Source organism: Tetrao urogallus (assembly GCF_951394365.1).
Source record: "Tetrao urogallus genome assembly, chromosome: 3".
In the NCBI taxonomy this organism is placed as follows: domain Eukaryota; kingdom Metazoa; phylum Chordata; class Aves; order Galliformes; family Phasianidae; genus Tetrao; species Tetrao urogallus.
In genome coordinates this window covers 20,339,089-20,362,183 of record NC_136815.1, presented here as the reverse complement: position 1 = coordinate 20,362,183, position 23,095 = coordinate 20,339,089, and the positions used below count along the sequence as shown (strand labels likewise).

Genomic DNA, 23,095 nt, shown 5'->3' with positions numbered 1-23,095 from the left:
TTAAATTTCAGTCTGAATAGCAGTGCTTAATTCCGCAGCACGTTGTGAATGGTTGTTGTTTGCTTCTTTCAGAGTTTCATCAACACCCAGACCTACATCTGTTGAAGATCCGTTAGTAATGCTTTCCTCAGCAATGTAACTCAGCTGCTGAACATCAGTGCCTGCGGCTGCTGCAACAGGCACCGGGAATCCGCTCGCCTGTGGAGAGTTTTCCAAGCGATCGTTTTCCACCTCGGGGAGAACACTGACTGTGGTAAAGCGAGTATGATAGTCGCTGGAACCGTGGCTACAGGAAGTTTTCATGCTTTCCATATCTGAGCAACTGAACTCAGAAAAATGACTCGAGTGAGAATCTGCTACGGATGGAATACTATCGCTAAGAGAGGGAGAGTCAAATTCACTGGAGTTTGTGCTTTGTTGTTCCAACAGCTGAGCATCCATGTCCTCTCTTGTCTCATTTATCTTCATGCTACTCTTCTTTCTCAGCTTACCTTTACATTTTTTTCCTGCTGTTGTTTCTTTGGACCACTTGGTGGCACTAGATTTACTTTCTGGCACGCAGGCCGATGAACACGCAGCATTGCTCCGACCTGCAGCGCTGCCATCATCAACACTGCTGCTTCCGCTGTTGTGTCTGAACTTGGCTGGCTTTGATTCAATATCCACTTGCACTTCCATGCTGTTGCCTTCCCTGCAACAAGAATGAACCTGGTGTAAGCAGCTATCTGAAACAAGCCAGGCGATACAGCGGGACAAACTCTTGCAGCTTTTCAAAATACACTGCAAAAGCAAGTGAGAGAAACGTCGCCCATTTTGGAAAAAGCGTTTAACCAAATAAACAGCCCAAAGAGAAGCAGACAGTCTGAAAATGAAACGCTTTACTGAGCTACAGAGATTGTTCTCCTCTTTGGAAGAAAGCTTGGCAAATACAAGCAATCACGTGTAATTCAATTTCTAACCAAAAAATTGTTTCTTTCTTCAAAGCTTTAACCAGAACTGCAGAGGCATGCTTAGGGTATCCTTTAGTAAGTAAGGCTTAATCTTCTCTTTTCACATTTCTCTTACCTGTCCAAAGGGATATAGGAGTTGAGAATGGATCCTGCCATTGCTTTGGTACTGGCATTATCACTAACTGTTCCCAGGCTAACTGTGCCAGATTCCCCACTAAGGCTGTAGCGTTCTTTCTGCACATCTGCTTGTACTTCCAGCCTTGGAGAGAAAGAAAAAGAGCTGCACGAGCTGCTACTACAGTTAAAGCACCCTAGCTGAGAATTACTACCACCTTGTAAAGTTTCTCCACCACACAACAGTAAGCACAGTTCCACAGTTAAAAACAAAATTAGATGAAATTGCCAACAAAGTAAAATGTTGCACACAAAACGGAGTTTCTGGGTTATTTCCTTCCTGAGAGTTACAAAAATGAGTTCCAAGCTGAGCTACAATTCCTTTGCAGATAAAGTACCATACTCCAGAAACAGAGAAAACAATCAAAAGGACACACAAATTCACAACAGTTCCCATGTTGACCCAGCTGCAAAATCATGACTTATCAGGACTTAACAGTCAGAGAACTGTGTTCTGTACTCTGCTTTGTTTTACTGTTGTCAACTTCAACAGAAATAACAGAAACTTGAAAACAGATAAACCGGGATCATAAGCTTCTTTCCAAACGCCTTCTTTATCTGTGTTCTGACAGTGAACTGGAAGTGTTTGCTTTGCTTTCTTGTCTCAGCACCTTCAAGAGGAAGACAGGCGTACCTCAGCCAGCAGTCACAGCTCTAGACTAAGGAAGCTCTCTGTGCTGTCCTGCCCTCCTTTTTCTACATAGCCCAGACCCACAAGCTATTTAAGAGAGGTGCTAAACACTGCTCATTTTCTTAAGGAGCAAATTCCTTCCAGAACCCCACACAATCCTTTCCAGATACTCCCCGTCTCCTATGGACAGTAAGACCCCAATTCACAGCAGACCGAGGCAAGGCCAAGGTGTTCAGAAGGGGCAATTTTGTACTTGCAGACTTCTGAACAAGTCAGAACTCATGATGTCAGTGTGAGATGCACGCAGAGAGCTCCCTAATGAGAACACAGCTGTGTTAGGTGTGAGGTGCCCCTTGCGCATAGCAGGAGGGTTGAAACTAGACAATCACTACGGTGCTTTTCAACCCAGGCCATTCTATGATTCTATGCCACATTCAGGGCTGGGTGCTATAGGTCAGGAAGAACAGCTCTTACCTGTTAAAGCAGCTAACCATTGCACTTCCCGAGAGACTGCCCGTGATACTGGCCCCAGCCAGCGCCATGGTGCTGGCCGTTTCACTCAGGTTGTCTCGAATGGCTCCTATCCTATCCATGTGGCTGCCGCTGGCACTCAAGCTGCCAGTCAGCCCGCCAACGCTTCCTTCGCCGATACTGGGGTTGTGACGCGCCTCTGCGACTGAAGTGGTATCTAAGACAGAAAGGAAGAAGAAGGGTTTATAAAATGCAGTGACAAAAAGGTCACTGTCAAAGAAAACGAGACTCCTTTCTTGGAGTTGCTGTAATGGTTGTTATCAGACATGACACACTAGGGATATCCAAAAGTTGTCCATGGGTGGGGCACGTAACATGGAGTCAAGGATCACAGAAACCCAGTATCAAAGGATATCATCAAGAAATTAAATAAAAAAAAAAGCAGCACCAGATCAGCAACTAAAGGCATTTAATCTTTCCCATTAGAGATAAAAAGAGCAAAGCTAGCAGCAAGCTTCTACAAACCTACAGTATTCTACAGTATTCTGAAAAAGCAGCACTGATTTTATCTTAAAATTTTTATCTATGGGATTGCCATTGCACAAGTCTGGTTCTGGTTCAGATTGGCAAATAAAGCTTTAATGCATCACTGCTTCGGATTACTATCCTGATAAATGACTTTTAAAAGGGGGTACTTTTTTTTTTCTTAAAAAAATGAACAAAATAATTTTTAACGTAAGATTAAGTTGCAGATCCACTGTCCTGCATTTCTGCACTTCTGGCACCTTGTTGACCATTAGAAAGGAGGTGAAATGGCAGTGGGATCCTTAGATTGCTTTCAATCATGCTGATCAAACTGCAACACTGGATGTAAGGAACTAAAGCGTGCCAACTTCAGAGAAAACTCAAAGAGTTGCTTCAGCAATTGAGTAAAAGGGACAATAACGTGGCAGCACTCTTTACTGCCTGAAAGTCACTTACTGGCATTTAACCTTGTCAAGAATGAGAAAGCTGTCACCTTTCACTTAGTGCCGTGTAAAAAGCAGGACAACAGCTTACACAGAATTCAAACCACAAGACAGCTGACTGTCTTGCTCTATGTCCACGTGAGCAAATGCTGTACTACAGCACAGCACAACATGAACACAGAAGCTTCCCTCTCATGTCAGAGCTCATCTTTTAGCACAGAGCAGAGACAGCCTTGACTGCGCCATACCTCTCCCAGCAAGTAAGTTCTCTGGGTATCTGAGGCTATCAAATGTAAGTCACAAAGTCCAGAAAATAAAACATCTTCTTACCTACAGCTGCATTTGTTCCACCAACATTTATATCGTTTTCATCATCAAATTCTATCCTAACACCTTTTCCATTGCCTGCTGAAACACCACAGCCTCCACTTCGGCAGAGGGAGATGGGCACAACTCCATACACGTAGGCCAGCATGATAGGGACACCAATACCTGCAGAGGAAGGTACCACCTTGAGTTAACTAAATGCAACTCATATTTTGCACTCTTTTATGAAAGTGACTTCATAGAATGACGTTTACTTAGCATTTCAGGCTTCAAAGAAACTAGGAGAGAACAAAAGTAAGAAATACTGATATATCAAGTGAAGTGACAACAAAAGTACTTTCATTGGGCACAAGGGCCCTCTCTCAGAACTGGAAGGCAGAGAAGCATACATACTGCTGGGTGAATTACTACTTCCAATCTCTATAACTTCTTTTACAGACAAAAAAAGAATATACTTAATATCCACATAAATTCCGTTGGACGTGGCATTCACTGAAGTCAGATGGGGCTTTGCTATTGATTTTATGGGACTCACCATCTTACAACTGTTGGATCTTTAGTATTTCCTGTATCATGCAGATTCCATCTAAGAATTTAATCATACAATTTTACCTTAAATGTAAACAATTCTGGGGGGCGAGGAGAAGAGGGAAAACAGTGAAAGAAGCCACAGGCTAAAATGCATATATTGCGTGCACATTTATCCCACCACTTTTAATGGACGGTGAAAGTTATTCCTTTGGTGTGTAAATTGCTGATGGAAGCCAACAGAAGGTACCAAAAATGGCACAGCTGGCATCTTCTGAAAGAGCCAGGACAAACACAGACCCAATGCAAAGGCTCCTCAGTCTAACCAAAATGAAAGACTCCAGCCACATGAAGTCGCTATTCTACTATATGGTACTATACGGTATTCTACTATAGTTTGTCACCTACTGTAATGTTAAATTTAAAATACTGTTTTTCTTCCGCGTTGAGAAAATTTGATAGGAATTATTTAAGTTATTAGAATACAGACAGACTCCGTGGCAAAAGCCTTGTCTTAGTTATTTAGAAGCTCTACATATTTCAGTTTTAAGACGGATGAGAACATCACAACTTCAATTTGCAAGATAAAAATAATTAGCTCTTCATTTTATGCCACGTTTCCCAATCCTCCATTCTACCCCAATAAATTTATAACCATACTCCTTATGTGTTGTTTTTCATTTGTTTTATGTCTTGATTTCTGTACCTGCAAAAGGAAACCATAAAACTTATCTCAGCTGAGTGTTTCATTCATGAGCGCTTACGCAGCTCTGGTTGCAAGGTGTTACCACTACACCAAATAATCATATTTGCTTACCTACAGTTACTGCAGCTACAACTGGAGAAACAATTACAGATAGGGTTACACCGCCTGCTATAGCCAGGTTCCTCTTGTGCTTTGAAATGTCTTTGCCTTCATATCGATTGTGAATCTTGAAAGAAGAGGAAAACGGGTTTTTAGAGCATTACAATAATCAATAATGCGCTGCTGCAACGATGGAAAAACTGACATAATTTGGAATCTGTATCCTGCTCTCTTCCATACAGACTACATTCTATGCCATGATTTACACCTAAACCTATCTCAAAAGAAGAAAATTCTTACATGTCTGATTTTAGGCAACTGTCTTTGAACTTAGAAGCCCTCCAATTCAGCTCCTAAGTGTTTAATTTCAGCCTCAAGAAAGCTAAATCACTAATAGCTATGTTGCTTTTATTTGTTGAATCATGACTCTAGCTTACATGGTTGAGAAAAGTAAACAATTTTGAAGATCAAAGGATTGCCTCCTCCAAGCAAACTGACACTTCCCATTCCCTGTCATCTTTCCCCAAACAATATGGAGTGAAATTTTCACAGATAATTAGACCTAAACACAGACTGAAACATCAGAGGCATGCAAATCTTGCAGTAAGACAGCCTTCACCAAACATAACCTAGAGGGAGGGAGAGTGAGAACTCCATTGCTCTGGCACGCTCTCATGACAAGCCAAGAGGAAGAGACTCTTTCAGCAAACCAGCATGTAGAACTGCGAAGTCCCAGATCAGAAGATCCTCCTCAGAAGGATCTGCTGACCAAAACCCTTACTGATGGTTTAAGTCTGCCATAACTCTGAAACACAACCATTTCAAACTCAACTGCAGCAAATCATGAATTTGGAAGGCCCTCAAAAATCACTGTGTTGCAGAGATTTCCTACTTCATTTTTATTTAATTCTAAGAAAGTGGCATTTTAGGCATAAGTGCTTCATTTGTTAGAACTCTTGGTTAAGACAAAATTACAAATGACCAGCAGGTCTCTATCTTAGTAGTTGGCATCATGCTAAGTTAATTTTCAGTATATCTAAGGAATAGCAAAGAACAACAACAAGCGGATAATCACAGTATTATTGTTATTATTTTTACATCTAACTGCCACTGCAACAAGAATAACAACACAAGTAGAACTTTATAGAAGTTTTATAATGTGTTGTGCTCTGTAAATCAAATGTTAAATTTGCTAGGATAGTTCTCATGCTGGAATCAAATAAGAACTTGCATTTGTTCAGGCAAGACAGGCAAGGAAAAGGAAAACACTGTCATTCTACATAAAGAGAATGCATGTACTTGCTCTGGAGTACATTATACAGAGAACAACATGGAGTGAGGGAGCACGTGAGTGTGGAACATACCTGGAAAGCCTGTAGGCAGTAGTTTAGCAAGAAAAAAAAAATGAATACTCTCACAGTATGAGTGCTCCATGTAGGAGTTACAAATCCAGGAAGACTTGGTGTTAAGGGGCTCCATAAGCCATCAGCAGGATCCTTGCCAATACTAAATTTTTCTATTATGGGCAATTTTACCCAAACAAAAGGAACACGTCAGAAAAAGAATCCATAAGCTGTCTGGATTTCTTAAAAAACACAGAGTAACAACCTCTGTGTCTGGGAAGACCATGGAACAGATCCTCCTGGAAGAGATGTTACAGCACATGCGGGATGAGCAGGTGATCTGAGACAGCCAGCATGGCTTCACCAAGATAAGGTCACGCCTGACCAATCTGGTGGCCTTCTATGATGGAGTGGTGGCATCGATGGACAAAGGAAAAGAGACCAATGTCATCTACCTGGACTTGTGCAAGGCCTTTGACATGGTCCCCCACCACATCTTTATCTCTTAATTGGAGAGACATGGATTTGAATGGTGGACTGTTTGGTGGATAAGGAACTGGTTGGAAGGTCACACCAGAGGACTGTGGACTCCAGGTGAGGTTGTTGATAAGTGGTGTCCCTCAGGGGTCCATCTTGTGTCCGGTACTCTTTAAGATCTTTATCAGTGACTTAGATGATGGGACTGAGAGCACCCTCAGCAAGTTTGCTGATGACACCAAGCTGAGCAGTGCAGTTGATACAGCAGAAGGAAGGGATGCCATTCAGAGGCACCTTGATAAACTCAAAAGCCGGGCCCACGTGAACCTAATGAGGATCAACAAAGCAAAATGCAAGGTTCTGAACTTGGGCCAGGGTAATCCCAGATACGTATACAGACTGGGAGAAGAACTCCTTGAGAGTAGCCCTGCTGGGAACTTAGGGGTTCTGGTTGATGGAAAACTTAACATGAGCCAGCAGTGTGCACTGGCCAGCTGGCAGCCAGGAAGGCCAGCAAGAACAGAAGTCGCCAGCAAGGCAAGGGAGGTGATGGTCCATCTCCATTTTGCCCTCATGAGGCAAGTCTGGAGCCTCCAACATAGGAAACACATGGAGCTTTTGGAGAGGGTCCAGAAGAGGGCCACAAAGATGTTCCAAGGATTGGAGCACAACTCCTATAAAGAGAGGCTGAAGAAACTGGACTTGTTCAGCCTGGAAAAGAGAAGAGTACAGAGAGACCTCAGTGTGGACTTCCAATATTTAAAGAGAGTTTATAAACAGGAGGGAAGCCAACTTTTTACGCAGATTGATAGTGACAGGACAACAGGGAGTTGGTTTTAAACTAAAGGAGAGGAGATTTAGATTAGATATCAAGGGAAAGTTTTGAACTGAGAGAGTGATGAGGTGCTGGCACGGGCTGCCCAGAGAGGCTGTGGATGCCTCATCCCTGGAGGTGTTTAAAGCCAGGCTGGATGGGTCACTGGGCAATCTGATCTAGTACTTGTTCTAGCAGCTGGCAACCCTGCCTATGTCAGAGGGGCTGGGACTTGATGATACCTAAGGTCCCTTACAATCCAAGCCATTCTCTGATTCTGTGAACATTAGTAAGAGACTTCAGAATTCTGAGCAAAGAATGCCCAAATAAAAACATTAGGCCAAAATAAGAGAGATTTCAATACTAGTAGAAAAGTTGTAGGTTACCAGATGCATATCTATAAAAATGAGTGAGAATGAGTGCTTCCTTGCAGAAGCTATAGCAAGTCAAGCACAAACTCTCCCAGTGCAGAAGAAAATGTTGCAGAAGAACAAAATAGCTTCCTCTACTGAAGTAGTAGTGTTAAAAAATGGAAAGTAGGTCAGATTACTTTCAATGGGTACAAAGGAACAGCATGAGGGTGTCAAGACAAAAATCAGAAAGGTTAAAATAGAGGAGACAAAAAAGGAAAGGACAAAGCTAACAGGAAGTTATTCTACAAGTACAATGCCAGCAAGAGGAAGACAAAAAATCAATTTGCTATTTAACAGAAAGTAAAGACAGCCAGCAGATTAAACTAGAGGTCTGTTCCATTCTTTTTTCCTTCAGATGTCACCAAAAATTTACTGTGAGCCAGGTGACCAGTGACAAAGGAGTGAGATCTGTAGGAAAACAGCAGGTTAGAGCACAGTGGCAAGAGCTGATCTGAAAAAGCAGGCCCAACTTCAGAGCCACTAAGAATAGATTTCTGAAAAACATTATTCATAGAGTATCTTTGAGGGGAAAAAAGAAAACTGGAAAAAGTTAAACTGCAATGATAACCTTTTTTTAAAAAAGGTACAAAACAAGGATCTGTGGAATTAAAGGCCAATGAATGAAACTTCAATTTCCCAAAAACCAGCAGCTTAAGAGACACCAATGTAAAAGCAGGAAATAAAGAGAGCATAGATTTTTCAAGTGGAGATCACATCTGTTTTAATTTCTTTGGTGCAAGGATAACTGGCCAAGATGATAGGGAGAAGCAGATGTCACACAGACTTGAAAGTTTTCTTACCAGCTCAACCTGGTTATAATGGCCAAGACGGAAAAATAGTTTGAAGAAGACAGCTATTATCTTCTAAGCTGACAGAAAACCATCAGATTTACCTATTACTCTCCAAACTGTAACTTCTCCCCCTGCTATCCCTTTCAAGAGATGTATTCAATATTTTCATTAACTTAGAAGACGAATGGAAGAAACCATCAACCTTTTCAGCGTTACAAAAATGCCAGAACTCATACTAGTCTTGAGAAACTGGGCCGAAAGAATTGGATGCATTACAATGGGTGCATGACTTACCTCAGGAGGAGAGCAAAGCATGACTACTGTGAAAATGGGTATGGGTTTTGTTGTACATGACATCAAAATAGCACGGTGTTGAGAAAAAGACAAGTTACAGTTACACAAAGAGAATCACTCTTTCATTTAACTCAGCAGCATTAAAGCTGAGCTCTGTTGCTTTATAAAAAAAAAGGGATTCTTTTTTCCTTCCCTCTTTCTAAAGATTGCTCAGTTCTAATGGACACAATGGAAACTAGAGATTAAAATAACGACATAAAATGGCAAAATATAGAAATCCTTTTTCAGTGTGTTGTTCTACCTGTTTTGTGACTGACTACATAAAAGCACAACTGAAATCAGTCCTAAGTAATCTTTTCCCCAGCCTCCCTCTCCTGGTGAAGACAACCAACTGAACACAGTATTTTACCTTCCGTCCCACATACACAGGAATTCCAATAATCATAGCAGGAATAGCAATGCCAGCTATCAACGCAATTCCAACAGGAGCTCCAACAAGTGTCCCTAGTTGCCACAGTATTTTCTTCTTACGACTCCATGGTTTCTTCCCCCAAAACGTGCAGCCTGATGGGCTAAGACAGAAATAGGAAAACTGTAAAGAAATCGTAAGCAAACGGACATAACTATGCAGTAGTTAGCTGCTAGCTAGTTACAGAACTATTGTTCTGGTATCTGTCACTGGAACCTCAGAACATCAGTTATCACTTCAGACTTTTGAGAGGCTTTACAGCAGATTTTGAAATGCAAAGGAAAGCACATTGCATGTTACCACACCCAGCCTGTGGTTCAGAGGTAATGTAACATAATCAGAGTTGCTGTGCAGCTTTATATGAACACAGTACAGCAGTATCAAGAGATCAGGAAGAATAGTGTCCATGCTCATCTATAACACACCATTTGTTCTACAACATACACGCTGTACACACGCAACTTAGAAAAATATTTTATCAGAACAACAGTGCCCTGACTTTTAAATACTTGCACTGAAAACTAACTTAATTCTCAGATACAGACATTTCAACTTTGATGCTCTACTACAACAGGAAGAAAGCCAGACTTACAGCACACAGCAATGTACTTTTATATAACTTGAAACAATAAGTTACCAACCACACGGATCTTTTTTTCTTCAGCGTACCTTAAATAGTGTAAGTCTGAGATCTCTTTCATACAGAGCCAACAGAATTCACAGCCACAGACAGCACAGGTCATATGATTGCAGCTTCCATCATTCATTTTTATTATATAAGCAGCACAGCGTGGGCATGGCTTTATGTCATCAGCTGTTTAAAAATGAATATTAAGATCTTATCAGTTACTTGGGCAGATCAATTTAATCAACTACAGACAGATACTGGGAAAGCTGACTGAACCACCATCTAAAAAAATTGAGGAAGTTTACTGTACGGCTTGCATTACAAACCATGATTTGGCAATGACTTCTCTGACACCTATTTGTATTTGTAAGCCCTGGACCAAATAGCACTGATCAGGAATAAAATACACTGGTTCACATTCAAGTGATTCAATAGTTAATGCACATACTGTTTGAGGATCTTCTAGGCTTAATGCAATATATTAGAGTCAGACATTAAACATGTATGTTAAAACAGGACTGACAACATATCTTTCTAAATATAATCCTCTTTTACATTTCATGCTGTTATGAATCTTTTATCTGAATTCTGTCTCCACTGCATTATGTCGCCTTATCATAAATCCACCTCCTGTTCTACATTAATTGCATTTCTTTGGTATCACTGTCCTCTTCTTGATTTCTCTTCACAGCAATACTTATTCCCTAGAAAAAACTATTGTAGGAAAGAAGAAAATTCCAGAGGTTTTCCTTGTTCTTACATCAAATATTTAAAAACTGTGGTTAAGCAGCTAGCTCTACCATCAGCAAATAAGAGGTCACTGAGCAACAGTGAAATACTTGTACAGTGACACAGTCACAGTCTTGATCTTTGCTCCTGCCCATCACTGGTCAGCATATGCACTTTGAGACAAGCTATTTATGCACAGCAGACGAAGTAACTTGCAGGTCCTTAGTGCAAAAGTCCCGGTCTCCTACCTCTGTGCTAATAGCTGCACAAAGGGAAAAGAGGGATATACCTTGTGCCTGATGTGAGGAATAACCAAAGAGGTGAGGAACCAGCAGGAACTATCTACATGTACTGACTGCAGCGCAGTCAGGCAGTGAACAGCTGAAACAATGCACCAGCTGATCCCAGATAGGAAGAGACACACAACTTACAGGGCAATAGACTCTTTCCCAAAACATGTACTGTGTTTCGGCCAGATGCAAAAGCTCCCAAGCAGATCAGAGCTGGGTGAAATCTGAAGACCATTCTTATCTATTTTTTATTATTATTATTTTTTTTTTTTTTGGTTAAGTACAGCTTTTCAGAAGCTGGAATTGTTTGGTTTCTGATAGTCAAAGAGAGTAACATGTTACTGAAAAAGAGAAATTAGGTAACTCCTAGTGAACAGGGGCTAGTCTGCTCAAAAAGTGTCTCAAACAAAGCTGGCATCTGACAAATAGACTCTTTTGAAAACAGAAGATCAGGTGTTTGGGGGGTTTAATTTTGTTTTACAGTTTTACTACTAGCAGCCTTGTGAAAACACACATTTGCTTTGTATTAAGTTTCTCAGAATTCTTCAGCTACAAAGTAAGAAGCATGTCAGCATTTTTCAATTCTAAAAGTAGTCAGGTGCCCTGGCCAGAGAGTACTTCAAGTATTAACTTCAAAAATTTGAATTCAAACCTAAAAACGTATGTTTTCTGTTTCTGAAACACAAAGAAGTTATCACCTTCCAAGCTACTATTACGTCGTTTCAAAGTTAACTGTGCAATTACTAGGAAGGTATTTTACAGGCTCAGTATCCTCATCATACATACCTGCTGCTCCAGACTCCTGGCTGTAACTGATAGACGAGGAACGGATTGTTCTCAGGCGCAGACTTTGAGCTCTCTCCTGGCGAGCAGCATCACAGGTCTGGTTCGGATGCCAAATCTGCTTACAGTGATAGCAGAACTCAGTTCCACAGCCTTCTCGTCCACATGTAAGTTTGGGACAGCTGGCACATCCAAATGCAATCACAGCATATCTTGAATGATCAAGAGGGGCAAAAGAGTTTTGTTAACAGAAGTGTTTTTCATCTACAGACCAAAGCTAAAAAGAGCTGTCAGAATAGCTGAAGCAACAAGGAAGGCTGTGGACACCAGGAGCTGCCAGCACAGTACCACCTCAATCTTTCACATGCATACTGCTGCTACAGAAGATTATGACTGCACAGAAACACTCTGATCAACACAACACTTTGTTCTCTCCAACCTTTTAATGGCTTCAGGTGGTACTGAAAGTATTGAAAGTGCTGACTGCAGTACTGAGAAGTTGAAGCTCAGAAAGCAGCGATGATTTAGAAAAATGGGAGAACAAAACCAAAAAAGGTGTTCAAGCAACTATGAGAAAGTTACAGGTTCAGAATTGTCCCAGGCACTCTGGGCATGTCTAAGTGGGATTGTGTCTGTGACACAGGATGATCCCTACCACAGAAGCATCAGCTGTTACTCCCGAGGCAGCTGACCAGCTGCTCTGCAACAGTTTCTATTTTGCTGGTTATTCCTAGCTTGAACGCTCTTCAAACTTTCAAAATATCAAAACAACAGAGTAAGTATTTTAAAAAATAAAAGTTTCTCCATTGTTTTAAACGTTAATTTCTAACCAGAAATTCATAAATAGATGGGAGTTTGGGACATCGTTACCAGCTTTACTCTGACAACACTAAAAACCAAAAAGCTCCCAAAGAGACCTACAAAACTGTTATATTATTTTATAATCAAATACAACCATCAGCAGCTGTATTCAACGATGCTGCTGCCACAAATCACAGCTGAAAATAATTCCTGCCACAGGTTTAAATGTTGAACTTCATATGATGAAGATACAGACACGTATTACAATTCACACTAGGTCTGGTCCTAAACAAATATATAAATACACAGATAGACATACATATGCACACACCTCTTAATTCCTACCCCAGTGTGGCATTTTCAATGCTTTGATTCAAGAGCTTTATTTTAAATAGAAATGCTATATCCCCAGCTGAGAACACTCAGAAGCACAGCTTAGCTCATACTAACAGCCCCTCTGAACATACTTTAGCAGACCTGCAAGCACAACACGGCTTAAGTTTACGGCTGTTCATAGGAAAGTTGCTTTACTGTAAAAAATTAAATTGTATTATTAACAGATCCTTTCCCATGTACAGCAGTTGCATAAAATTCATGTGAAATGTTCACTAATGTTACTAAAAAACTATTTCTGCACAAATTATTACCTGGCAAATGTAGCTATTTCAGTTTTGGAGCTGATAGGTCTGAAGCTTCACAAAGTCCTATCAGTTTCATTCATGAATTAAAACAGCAGGTGGGAGAACAAGCATTTTCAACCCCCAAGTTACAGATGCTGTAGCTACAAAAATTACATATGCTTGCATGTTCGCAAACATCTCCTGCTTTCCAAGTAAAAATGTGTTCAATAATTGTCAGACTCATTCATATTGTTGCCAAGTTAATCAGCTCAATTTTCCCCAGTTACAGCAACTTGAAGAAATAATTGCTTTGTACGCACACAAAACAACTCTGATCCAAATATTTCTTCAACATAAAGGGATACAACAAAGATGTGCGCTGGGCCTGCGCTTGAGGCTACTGGATGCAGCATTAGCACATCTGCATCCCACTGCTGACAAGGACAGGGCACATCCCTGATGGCACATCCCTTCTGGAGCTGATGCACCAGCAGACCTTCAGAAAGGAACTTTTCAGACCACAGCAAACCTTAGGTCACACTGTGCAAGATTCCAGGCTTCAGCCGCATTCATTTCAAGAGCCAAACTCTGGGTAACAGCGAGTAAAAATAATGGGGGTAGAACAAGCAATTGCAGAAATGATGTATGGTGAAGGAATGAAGAATCTGTATTCTGCCCAATCCACTTCTTGCTTGAGAAAGATAGAATCTCAGGATTGCTGCTCTCTTCTAGTAACGTCAGCAATGTAATCTCTGAACAAAATCACTAAATAATTCAGGCAGAATAAAGGACACAACACATCTGGAATACAGATTAACTGCAGGCTTGTTAAAAAGGCATCTGACAACTCATATGCTGAAACAGAATCCCCAGAAATCTGTAGAAGATTTGGAAGAAAGCCCAAAAGGTTTCCTCATCCGTTGTCCTTCCCATGGAAAGATCAGCTACTGGCCCACATCCCTATCAAGGCACTGCAGGCAGCTGCAGCTGGCCCACACACTGACCCTATGACACTCACCCCACTTCCCTCCTTTCCCACCCCACAGCCTCTTCCTCAATTTGCACTCAACAGTTGTAGTTTTAATAAAAACAGTAGTTCTTCTGATAGAGACCATTTTTCACATGATGTTTCAGTATCTAAAGGGGGGCTGTAAGAAAGAAGGGGACAGACTCTTTAACAGGGTCTATTTTGATAGGACAAGGAGAAATGGTTTCAAACAACAAGAGGGGAGATTTAGGCTGGATATAAAGAAAAGGTTTTTTTACAATACAGTGGTGAGGCATTGGCACAGGTTGCCCAGAGAGGTGGTAGATGTTCTGCCTGTGGAAGTCAGGTTGAACAGGGCTCTGAGCACGTGATCTAGCTGTGGTCATCTCTGTTCACTGCAGAGGAGTTGGACCAGATGACCTTTTAGGGTCCCTTCCAACTCAAACAATTCTATGATTCTAAACCCTGAAACGATTACACCAGGTGTTTCATCGATGATAAGCAGATAAGCAGAATAAGCAGATAAGTGCTCCCATGTATCATCTACTCAGTTCATTCTTTTACCTATTTGAACAGAAAATTATTACCAAGATGTACAACTTCAGGAAACACTGCTTCCCTCTGAACCTCTTACACCTCCCTCTCCTACTTTGGGATTAATTGCAAATTCAATAAATACATTCCATCCACCTCCTTCATGAAAACATTGATTCAAGCTAAGATCAGGTCAGCTACCATCACAAACATGCTGCAGTCTCCCAGTAAAACACAGCACTAACAGAGAGAGAAGAAGAAAGCCCTCCATTTTAACTGGATATCGTGCAAACTGATGGCAGTTGCTAAAGCAATTGGAGAAGAATGACTACTGCTGTACCGCAACTACCAGGGAAAACGTCTGCTGAAGTCTGTGCATACCCTAAGTGGCACGGGACCCTCACACAGCATTAGCATAAAAGCTGAATCATGTTTGCTTCTCTAAACCTCCCCTCTGCACAATTCCTTCCTCTACCCTCTTCCTAACCGCTACACCCTAAAAATCCCCAATATTACTCTTCCACTGCTTCTCAATTCCCACCTCCTCCTGCGTGCTGCTCCCAGCAGCCCTGGCTGCCAGCTGGACCAGAGGCCAAACTGAAAGCAAGATCTGCAGGATCCACACACAGCTTTTCTCTCACTGAAGGCATTATTGGTCGTCCTTCTTCTACTTGATTACTGTGGTGTTGCTTCTTTTTCCCCACAGAACTTAGTAATTGAATTATGCTGAAAGCTTCTTTCTTTCAATCCTGATTATATGTGATGAGAAAAATGGAGCTCACTCTGCTTTTCCCACATTCTTTTCTTTACAACCTCCTGCCTTATTTTCCACTTTATCAGAATTTTCTTGATAGGACAAGGGGGAATGGCTTTAAACTGAGACAGGGGAGGTTTAGGTTAGATATTAGGAGGAAGTTTTTCACACAGAGGGTGGTGACACACTGGAACAGGTTGCCCAAGGAGGTTGTGGATGCCCCATCCCTGGAGGCATTCAAGGCCAGGCTGGATGTGGCTCTGGGCAGCCTGGTCTGGTGGTTGGCGGCCCTGCACATAGCAGGGGGTTGAAACCAAATGATCTTTGTGGTTCTTTTCAACCCAGGTCATTCTATGATTCTGTGATTCTTCATCAAACTATTTCAAAGTATTGAAGGGTCCCAAAAGCAACCAGGAGGATGGGAGCAAGGCAAAACACAAGCACACAATCTCCTGTTTCTTTGGGACAACAATGATAAAGGTCATTCCTGTTGAGAAGTATCCTAAGATATATCTGTAAGAATTATCTTCACTGTCCCCAACTCTTTAAATAAACTTTGGATTTTCTTTAGATCAGAAAACTGAGATGCTAAAAAACAAGCAAAGTCAAGTCTCCATTAAACTCCTCTGCACCTTCCTTTCTCAGCACTTTCTAACATGACCGGAATCACTGAAACATGGTCTAACAGACAATGCAGCCAAGTTCTTACATGCTTGAGTAAGACAAGTTTGTTCAGAATACCAAAACTTAGCGAATCCCAAGCAAAGCATCCTTCAAACAAGGCCATCCACTGTTTGTTTTCTTTGGCAGTATCAAAATATTAGGAGTAAGCTGCACTGGTCCACACAACTCTGTTACAAAGTCATGCACTCAATCTGTCTCTTAAGTCATTCTTCTCCTGTGCTCAGACAAAATCACAGCAGTGCCACCCGTTCTGGACCATTGGACCTGTGAAGCTAACACCTTTCCAGTCGCAAATCACATCTGATCCAAATTAGCAAATTATATTTCACTTCATAAAATTCTGCTTTCATACTATCTTAAATGTTTCTTACCATATGGTTACATTTTAAAGCCTCCTAAAGCACTCTGACCATTACTATCAGAATATTTAACCCATTTAATAGTCAATCTTGTTTAATTTGTTCTCTCTCAACACTTCTCCCTTTCCATTTTCTTATCACTCATTTGTGAGGCTTTAAAACAGAAATACCACGTTCTAATTTGTTTCAGCATGTGCTGCACATCCAAACTGCAGTCATGGCTACAACCTTTAAAAGTTACAGTAATGCAAAAGAATCTCTCTAAAAAAGCAACTTGCTGAAGAATGGGATTATGAGCCACCAGCAGCAGAGAAGCACGATGAGCTGCATGGCAGTACTGAGCCCACTCACATCAGAATTCAGAATGGTTTCAGAACTGTTTGAATTTTAAAGCAATGTTAACCATTACGCTCTTCAGATAATAAGCAGGAACTAACTGATGATTATCACACATCACAATCCCGCTGACAGGCAACAAGTGGTGTGTCAAGCAGCCACGAGACAGAAGCTAACTGAAGCTGGAGCTGGCTTTTTATAAGAAGATCTTCAATCATATTTCATTGTTTAAAAAAAAAAAAAAAAAAAAAAAAAAAACAGAAATACCCTGTTTTCTCTTCCAAGAAAAATCCAAACAAATGGACTAAGTCAAAACTACAGCCACCTGGTTGTCAACATTTTTCAGTCTTAGCTTTGTGCCCTTACCTTAACAGCACACCTGAAGTTTTTCCCTGCAGTGATACACAGCATCCACCTACCAATGCATTTCATTACATTACTGAAATTCTCTGTGCAGAACAAAGGAACACTACATGAGATAAAACTGAGGGCTGGAGGCGGGGGGTGTAGTGGGTTTATCTGTTGTCTTTTTTAAAATGGAAAGTCTGCTTGCCACCCACTCATACAACACAACAAAATACTAAAGAAAGCAATTCACTTTTCAAAAAGTGTAATGCCATGCGTGTTATCCATTTATGCTGTCACTTTTTTGCAGGCACTGAGGAAAACATACCCGCAGTCTGGAGCTGGGCACCACCTACAATCAGGATCCGCAACTAGCCATCGCCTAAGCATAAACTCTTCGTATTTTTCCATCAAGATGTCATCATTCAATATCAAACGGATATCGTGAGGATTGAACCGTTCGGAGCACTCCGGACAGCTGATGTTAACTCTGCTCTCAGAAATTTCTATCCGGAGATACTGACGCAAGCAATCCACACAAGATCTATGGTGACAAGTCATTATCTCCGGGAACCTGTCCTTGGAGTGCCGCAAAAGGCACAAGGGGCATTCCATGAAGTCTCCGCTTGGCTTGCTGCTAGAGGTTGTTCCATTGTCGGAAGAGGTACATGTGGAGAAAATAGAGTTCTTGTCCGTACACATTTCTGAATGAATGCTTTCAATGCTTGCAATTCCATCAACACCTCCATTCAGATCCCTAGACTTGCGTTTTGTGTCTTTTTTCCTCCGAAAAAGAGAGCCCAAGGAAATTCTTCTTTTCTTTGGTGCCTTTTTGACTGAAGGCAAACTCACAGAGGAAGCCGAAGACTGGAGGTCCCGATCAGAGCCCATTTGCCGATTTAAACTCATGTCTAGATCACTCATCAGAAGTGGGTTAACTCTCATACACAAACCTAATCATTTTTAGGGATCAAAACAGAGTCAGAAGTCCTAATATTGTGTAATCCAGTATGGAAGTTGTCATGCAGAAAATTCACACGGATCTTTGTTTGCAGCAAATTCTTCAAAGGAATCCCCTACATTAGAAGAGAAAAAAGAAGAGAGAGATTAGAAGAACATCCATCACTTTTGGTTCTGAAAGATCGTGAGGCTCTAGTTATTCATATTACTACAATCTTCTCATCCAGTGTTTCTTTCTGTCTGCTTTTTCTACCCATTACATCCTTCTCATCTTAAGGAGTCTGAAAATTCCCTGGGGGCAAGGAACATCTTTATTCTTAAGCGGTGCTGAGAAGGCAACTTTACTCCCCTGCTCTCTAGGGATGTGCACGCATGTGTATAGAAATCACCATAATCCCAGGTGACAATTAAGTAAACGTATAACATTTCTTAACATAACATAACAGGTCTTACATAAAGCATGCTAACAAGCCAATAAGCATTGGAAACTTTATTTTCTCTACTTTATGTGTGATCAGGTCACATATAAGGTTAAATAAAATAAACTAAGAACTTCTGTGTGATTTGAATTCACTTAGGCGATCAGCAGAAAACAAGTCACTGTGGCTAAACAACTGATATTCTCAAACCCTAAGGGTTTGCAGAGAAGCACACAGATGCATATTTAGATGTAAAGCACCTGAATATTTCAGGAAACAGAGCTGCAGTGTGACAGCAAACGCTGCTTTGCCATTCAATTTCCATACTTCAATTCAAGCAAAGACTAGAGTTAAGGTGATGACATTTGAATTTTTCATGATATTTAAAGTAAAACCCAGAACTCAAAAAAAAAAAAAAAAAAAACGAACTCCCAGCACATACTAAGGTTCAGTTAATCTCCCTGTACAAGGCAAGGGCAAGGAGCTTCTGCTGATGGAACAGCTCCAAGGAAAGAGGCAGAAAGATGTTCTCCAATTTTCCTGACAGAGGAGATTTCTACAACAAGCAGCAGATCAGTTCCAACCAAAACCACCAACTTAGAGCAATACACAAGTATTGTCACTTCTTGGTAGCTTCACTGTACAAGAGGAATTCTTAGCATTAACAGAAAGAAGCTGTTTCTCACTGGACATCAGCAGTGTGCATCTGGATGCCACACCTGCTGGCACCACTTTTCTCCTCGGCACTTCCCAGCTTATGCCCCTGGAAGGAATGCTGTGGGTTTCCATGATTTCACTTCGGTATGACAGAATCAGATACTGGATGCTGTGTGCTGCACACCTGAGCCCTAACTCCAGGATGACTGAGCCAAGACACTGGAAGCAGCAATCCCCCTCCCCCCACTCAAGAAGGCACAGAAAAGGCTCCCAGGCAGCCCCCAGTCATTGCAGCCATGCATAGCCAGATCTCTTTAGACCATGGTCAGTCAGGATGGTCACACTCATGCCACCTCTATGGGCAGCTGAACTGTACAGGGTGCTACCCACCACAGGTATCAGAATTTGAAAGAAAAGCACTACAGCACATACACTTCCTGGGTTTGTTAAAAGCAAGTCTTGTATTTCAGGTCACTCAGCCTTTTTTTTTTTTTTTTTTTTTTTTTTTTTTTTTTTTTTAAACTTAAAAAGGAAAAATTAAAAAGCCACTGTGTTCAGGAAAATCTCTGTGGAGCACTTCCAAAAATTCGTATTTTTATTGCCAGGGTATATCTAAAATAAAGCCAATTTCAGGAACATAACAAACCTTCCCCTCCTAAGAGAACATAATCAGCCTAAAATCTAGCCAAAAGTAACCCCAGAACCCCAGGACAGCTGAGGCTGGCAGGGCCCTCTGTGCCCCTCTGGCCCACCTCTGTTCCAGCAGGGACACCCAGAGCAGGGGGCCCAGGCCCATGGCCAGGCAGCTCCTGAACATCCCCAAAGAGGAGACCCCACAGCCTTCCTGGGAGTCTCCCTGCCACAGAATGGGCCTCCTCTTCTCCAGACTGAGCAATCCCAGTTCCCTCAGCCGCTACCCCTAAGACTTGTGCTCCAGACCCTTCACAGCTTCATTGCCCTTCTCTGCACACCCTCCAAGATCCCAATGTCCTTCCCATACTGAGAGGTCCTGCTGGCTGTGCTATTTCTGGTACAAGCCAGGATGCCATTGGCCTTCTTGGCCACACAGGCACACTGCTTGCTCATGTTCAGACAGCTGTCAACTAACACCCCCATATCCTTTTCCTCTATGCAGCTTTCCAGCCAATCTGTCCCAGCCTGTAGCTATGTTGTTGTGACCAAAGTGCAGAACCCTACTCTTGGTCTTGTTGAACTGAGGCAATTGGCCTCAGCCCAGTGATCCAGCCTGTCCAGATACCTCTGTAGGGCCTTTCTTCCCTTAGATCAGTGCTTTCTCCCCACTTGGTATCATCTACAAGCTTAGTGAGAGTGCACTCAACTCCCTCATCCAAATCATCAATAAATATATTAAATAGGACCAGCCCCAATACTGACTCCAAGGAACAAACACTAGTGACTAGAGTCACCAGCTGGATTTCACTCTACCCCCACTCTCCAGGCCCAGCCCTCCAGCCACTTTTATATCCACAGAAGTGTACATCTGTCTAAGCCACAACCTGCCAGCTTCTGCAGGAGTATGCTGAGAGAGACAGATTCAAATAGGATTTGGTTTAGTGATATGGTTTAGTGCTAGTGGTGGCAGAGGTGATGAGGAGATGGTTGGACTAGATGATCTTGTAGGTCATTTCCAACCTTGTGATTCTATGATTCTATGAAAGGCCTTACTGAAGTGTAGGTAGACTACATCCACAGCCTTTCCCCCATCCACTAAGTGAGCTGCCTTCTCACAGAAGCAGATGAGGTTGGTCAAGTGGGACATGCCTTTCACGAACCCACGCTGGCTAGATCGTCCCACGCGTGTTATCAAATTGAACTCAGCATTCCCCACTACATCCAATACAGGATGGAGATTCAACTTTTGACACGCCTCCTGTTGCCTCTAAGGCTTCCTTCTTGAGGAACCTCCAGCTTTCCTGGACCCCTCTGCACTTCAGGACTGTCTCACAAGAGACTCCTCCCAGCCAATATCCAAAACTGCCCAAAAGGATAAAAGGGAATAATCTTTTGTATAGAATATTGACATTACATCACAGATACTGTTTGCAGCTGGTAGGTAGTGTTTGAAATACACTAAAGATGCACAAATCATAGCCTAATGCCTTTGATAAATTCCATTTGTTTGTCTAGAAGAGCACAAATACACTTAAAAGCATGATTATAACTATGTTATAACTACTTAGTACCATGCTGGTACTACCAGGACAGTGGAAAATACCATCCTCATCAAGCCAGGAGAATCCATGAAGGACAGTAACAGAAATCAAAGCATTTATTTCAAGCAAGGTGGTGGTGTTTGCTTTTTTTTCCTTAACCAAAATAGGAAAAAAAACAGAGTAACCCAACCAAGTCTATAACTATGACCATTCCCCCTTCCTTTTCTCTGGGGAGGAAAGAATGCACATTATAGCCATCTCTGCCAGTTCCAAAAGGTGTACAAAAATCAAGAAATAGTAGTTCTAGTGGTTAAACAGATGTTCATTTTTGTTTTTTAAATAAACAGATTATCCCATGCTCTCTCCCATGCTTGGTTGGACTCGATGATGTCTGGAGGTCCCTTCCAACCCCTATGATTCTGAGATTCTGTGATATGCTCTAAAGAAGCCACTAAGTCCTACAGTTCTCTTTGCATAGAGAGATCCAATAAGCAGTCTCTCATGCTCTTCTAAAGAAGGCTGAAATTCTGTCAGGAATACTGAACAGAGAAGCTGCCAGATACTTTGAGACAAGCATCAATTACTCTCTCTAGATTCAAGTGCACAAGGTTAGTTGAAAAATCCATACTCTTCCCTATGCAGTAATTCTGGATTGTCATTTTTAGTAGCATTTGAAGATGACTGCTGAAAAGACACTGCAAATGATCTATTACAGAGAAAAATGAAGACAAATCTTACAATGCTAATTACAGCCAGAGCTGAACAGAAGCACAAAAGCCTTGCTGGTGTAATATGGAGCCCTCGACAGCTCTCATGCTATCCAACCCAACACAGCATCTGCATATTTTTGCTGACAGAAGAAAGAAAAGTATTTCATTCTGTACAGCACGAGAACACAATGCCTGCATTATTCCAGTAACAACGAGCCCATACGGAATAGATACGCTGTGTGAAAAGTCGAGCTGTGAAATCAAAAGACTTCAAAGGAGCTGAGATGCTCAGTTAGGATGACAGCTATCAGTAACCTGACTCTGAGCAGCAGCATTCATTCCAAATTCTGTGCCACTCTCCCTGACCTGTATATACAAGCAATTATGGGAAAGGGATTAAGAAACACCCAACTCCTAGAATGTAAGTTCACCACTGTCTTCAACACTTCCTCAAAACACTTAACAAATTACATAAAAATATGTTTCTGGCCTCCTGCCATGCTTAAAACCCTACCACAAATCAAGACTCCAGCAGTTCTTTGTGTTCTTCTCATGCCACAGACCACCACAAGTCAACTTTGCACAGCAAAGAAACACCTTCTAACTTGAAGATTTCCATAAGCACAAATGAGGCTTATTGACATAACTCATTTATAGACGTAACTCAGCACTTATTTTCTGCCTGTTCCTTCAGTTGCATTTCCTCAACAGGTTTCCCCAGCAAACTACCTCCTAAACCACCTTCTACTTACACCCAATTTATTCCTTTTTGTAGTTCTTATTGGCCACGCTGCCTTAAGTAAACGCTATTGCTAACCATATAGTGAGGGAAGAAGGAAAGGAAATGAGATAATCTTACAAATTAAGTT

The 23,095-nt window shown here is 41.6% G+C and overlaps 1 protein-coding gene across 1 annotated transcript; it reads right to left on the bottom strand.

Moving 5' to 3' along the window:
• RNF19A (ring finger protein 19A, RBR E3 ubiquitin protein ligase) lies at positions 1 to 18,251 on the bottom strand (the record flags this gene model as incomplete). The annotated part of the gene is made up of 9 exons (XM_079533683.1): positions 1 to 691; positions 1,066 to 1,209; positions 2,230 to 2,443; positions 3,525 to 3,686; positions 4,867 to 4,981; positions 9,396 to 9,558; positions 10,125 to 10,269; positions 11,889 to 12,097; positions 17,635 to 18,251. 9 exons carry the CDS (start codon positions 18,249 to 18,251, stop codon positions 1 to 3), a joined length of 2,460 nt encoding a protein of 819 aa, XP_079389809.1.
• Positions 18,252 to 23,095: the final 4,844 nt, after the last annotated feature.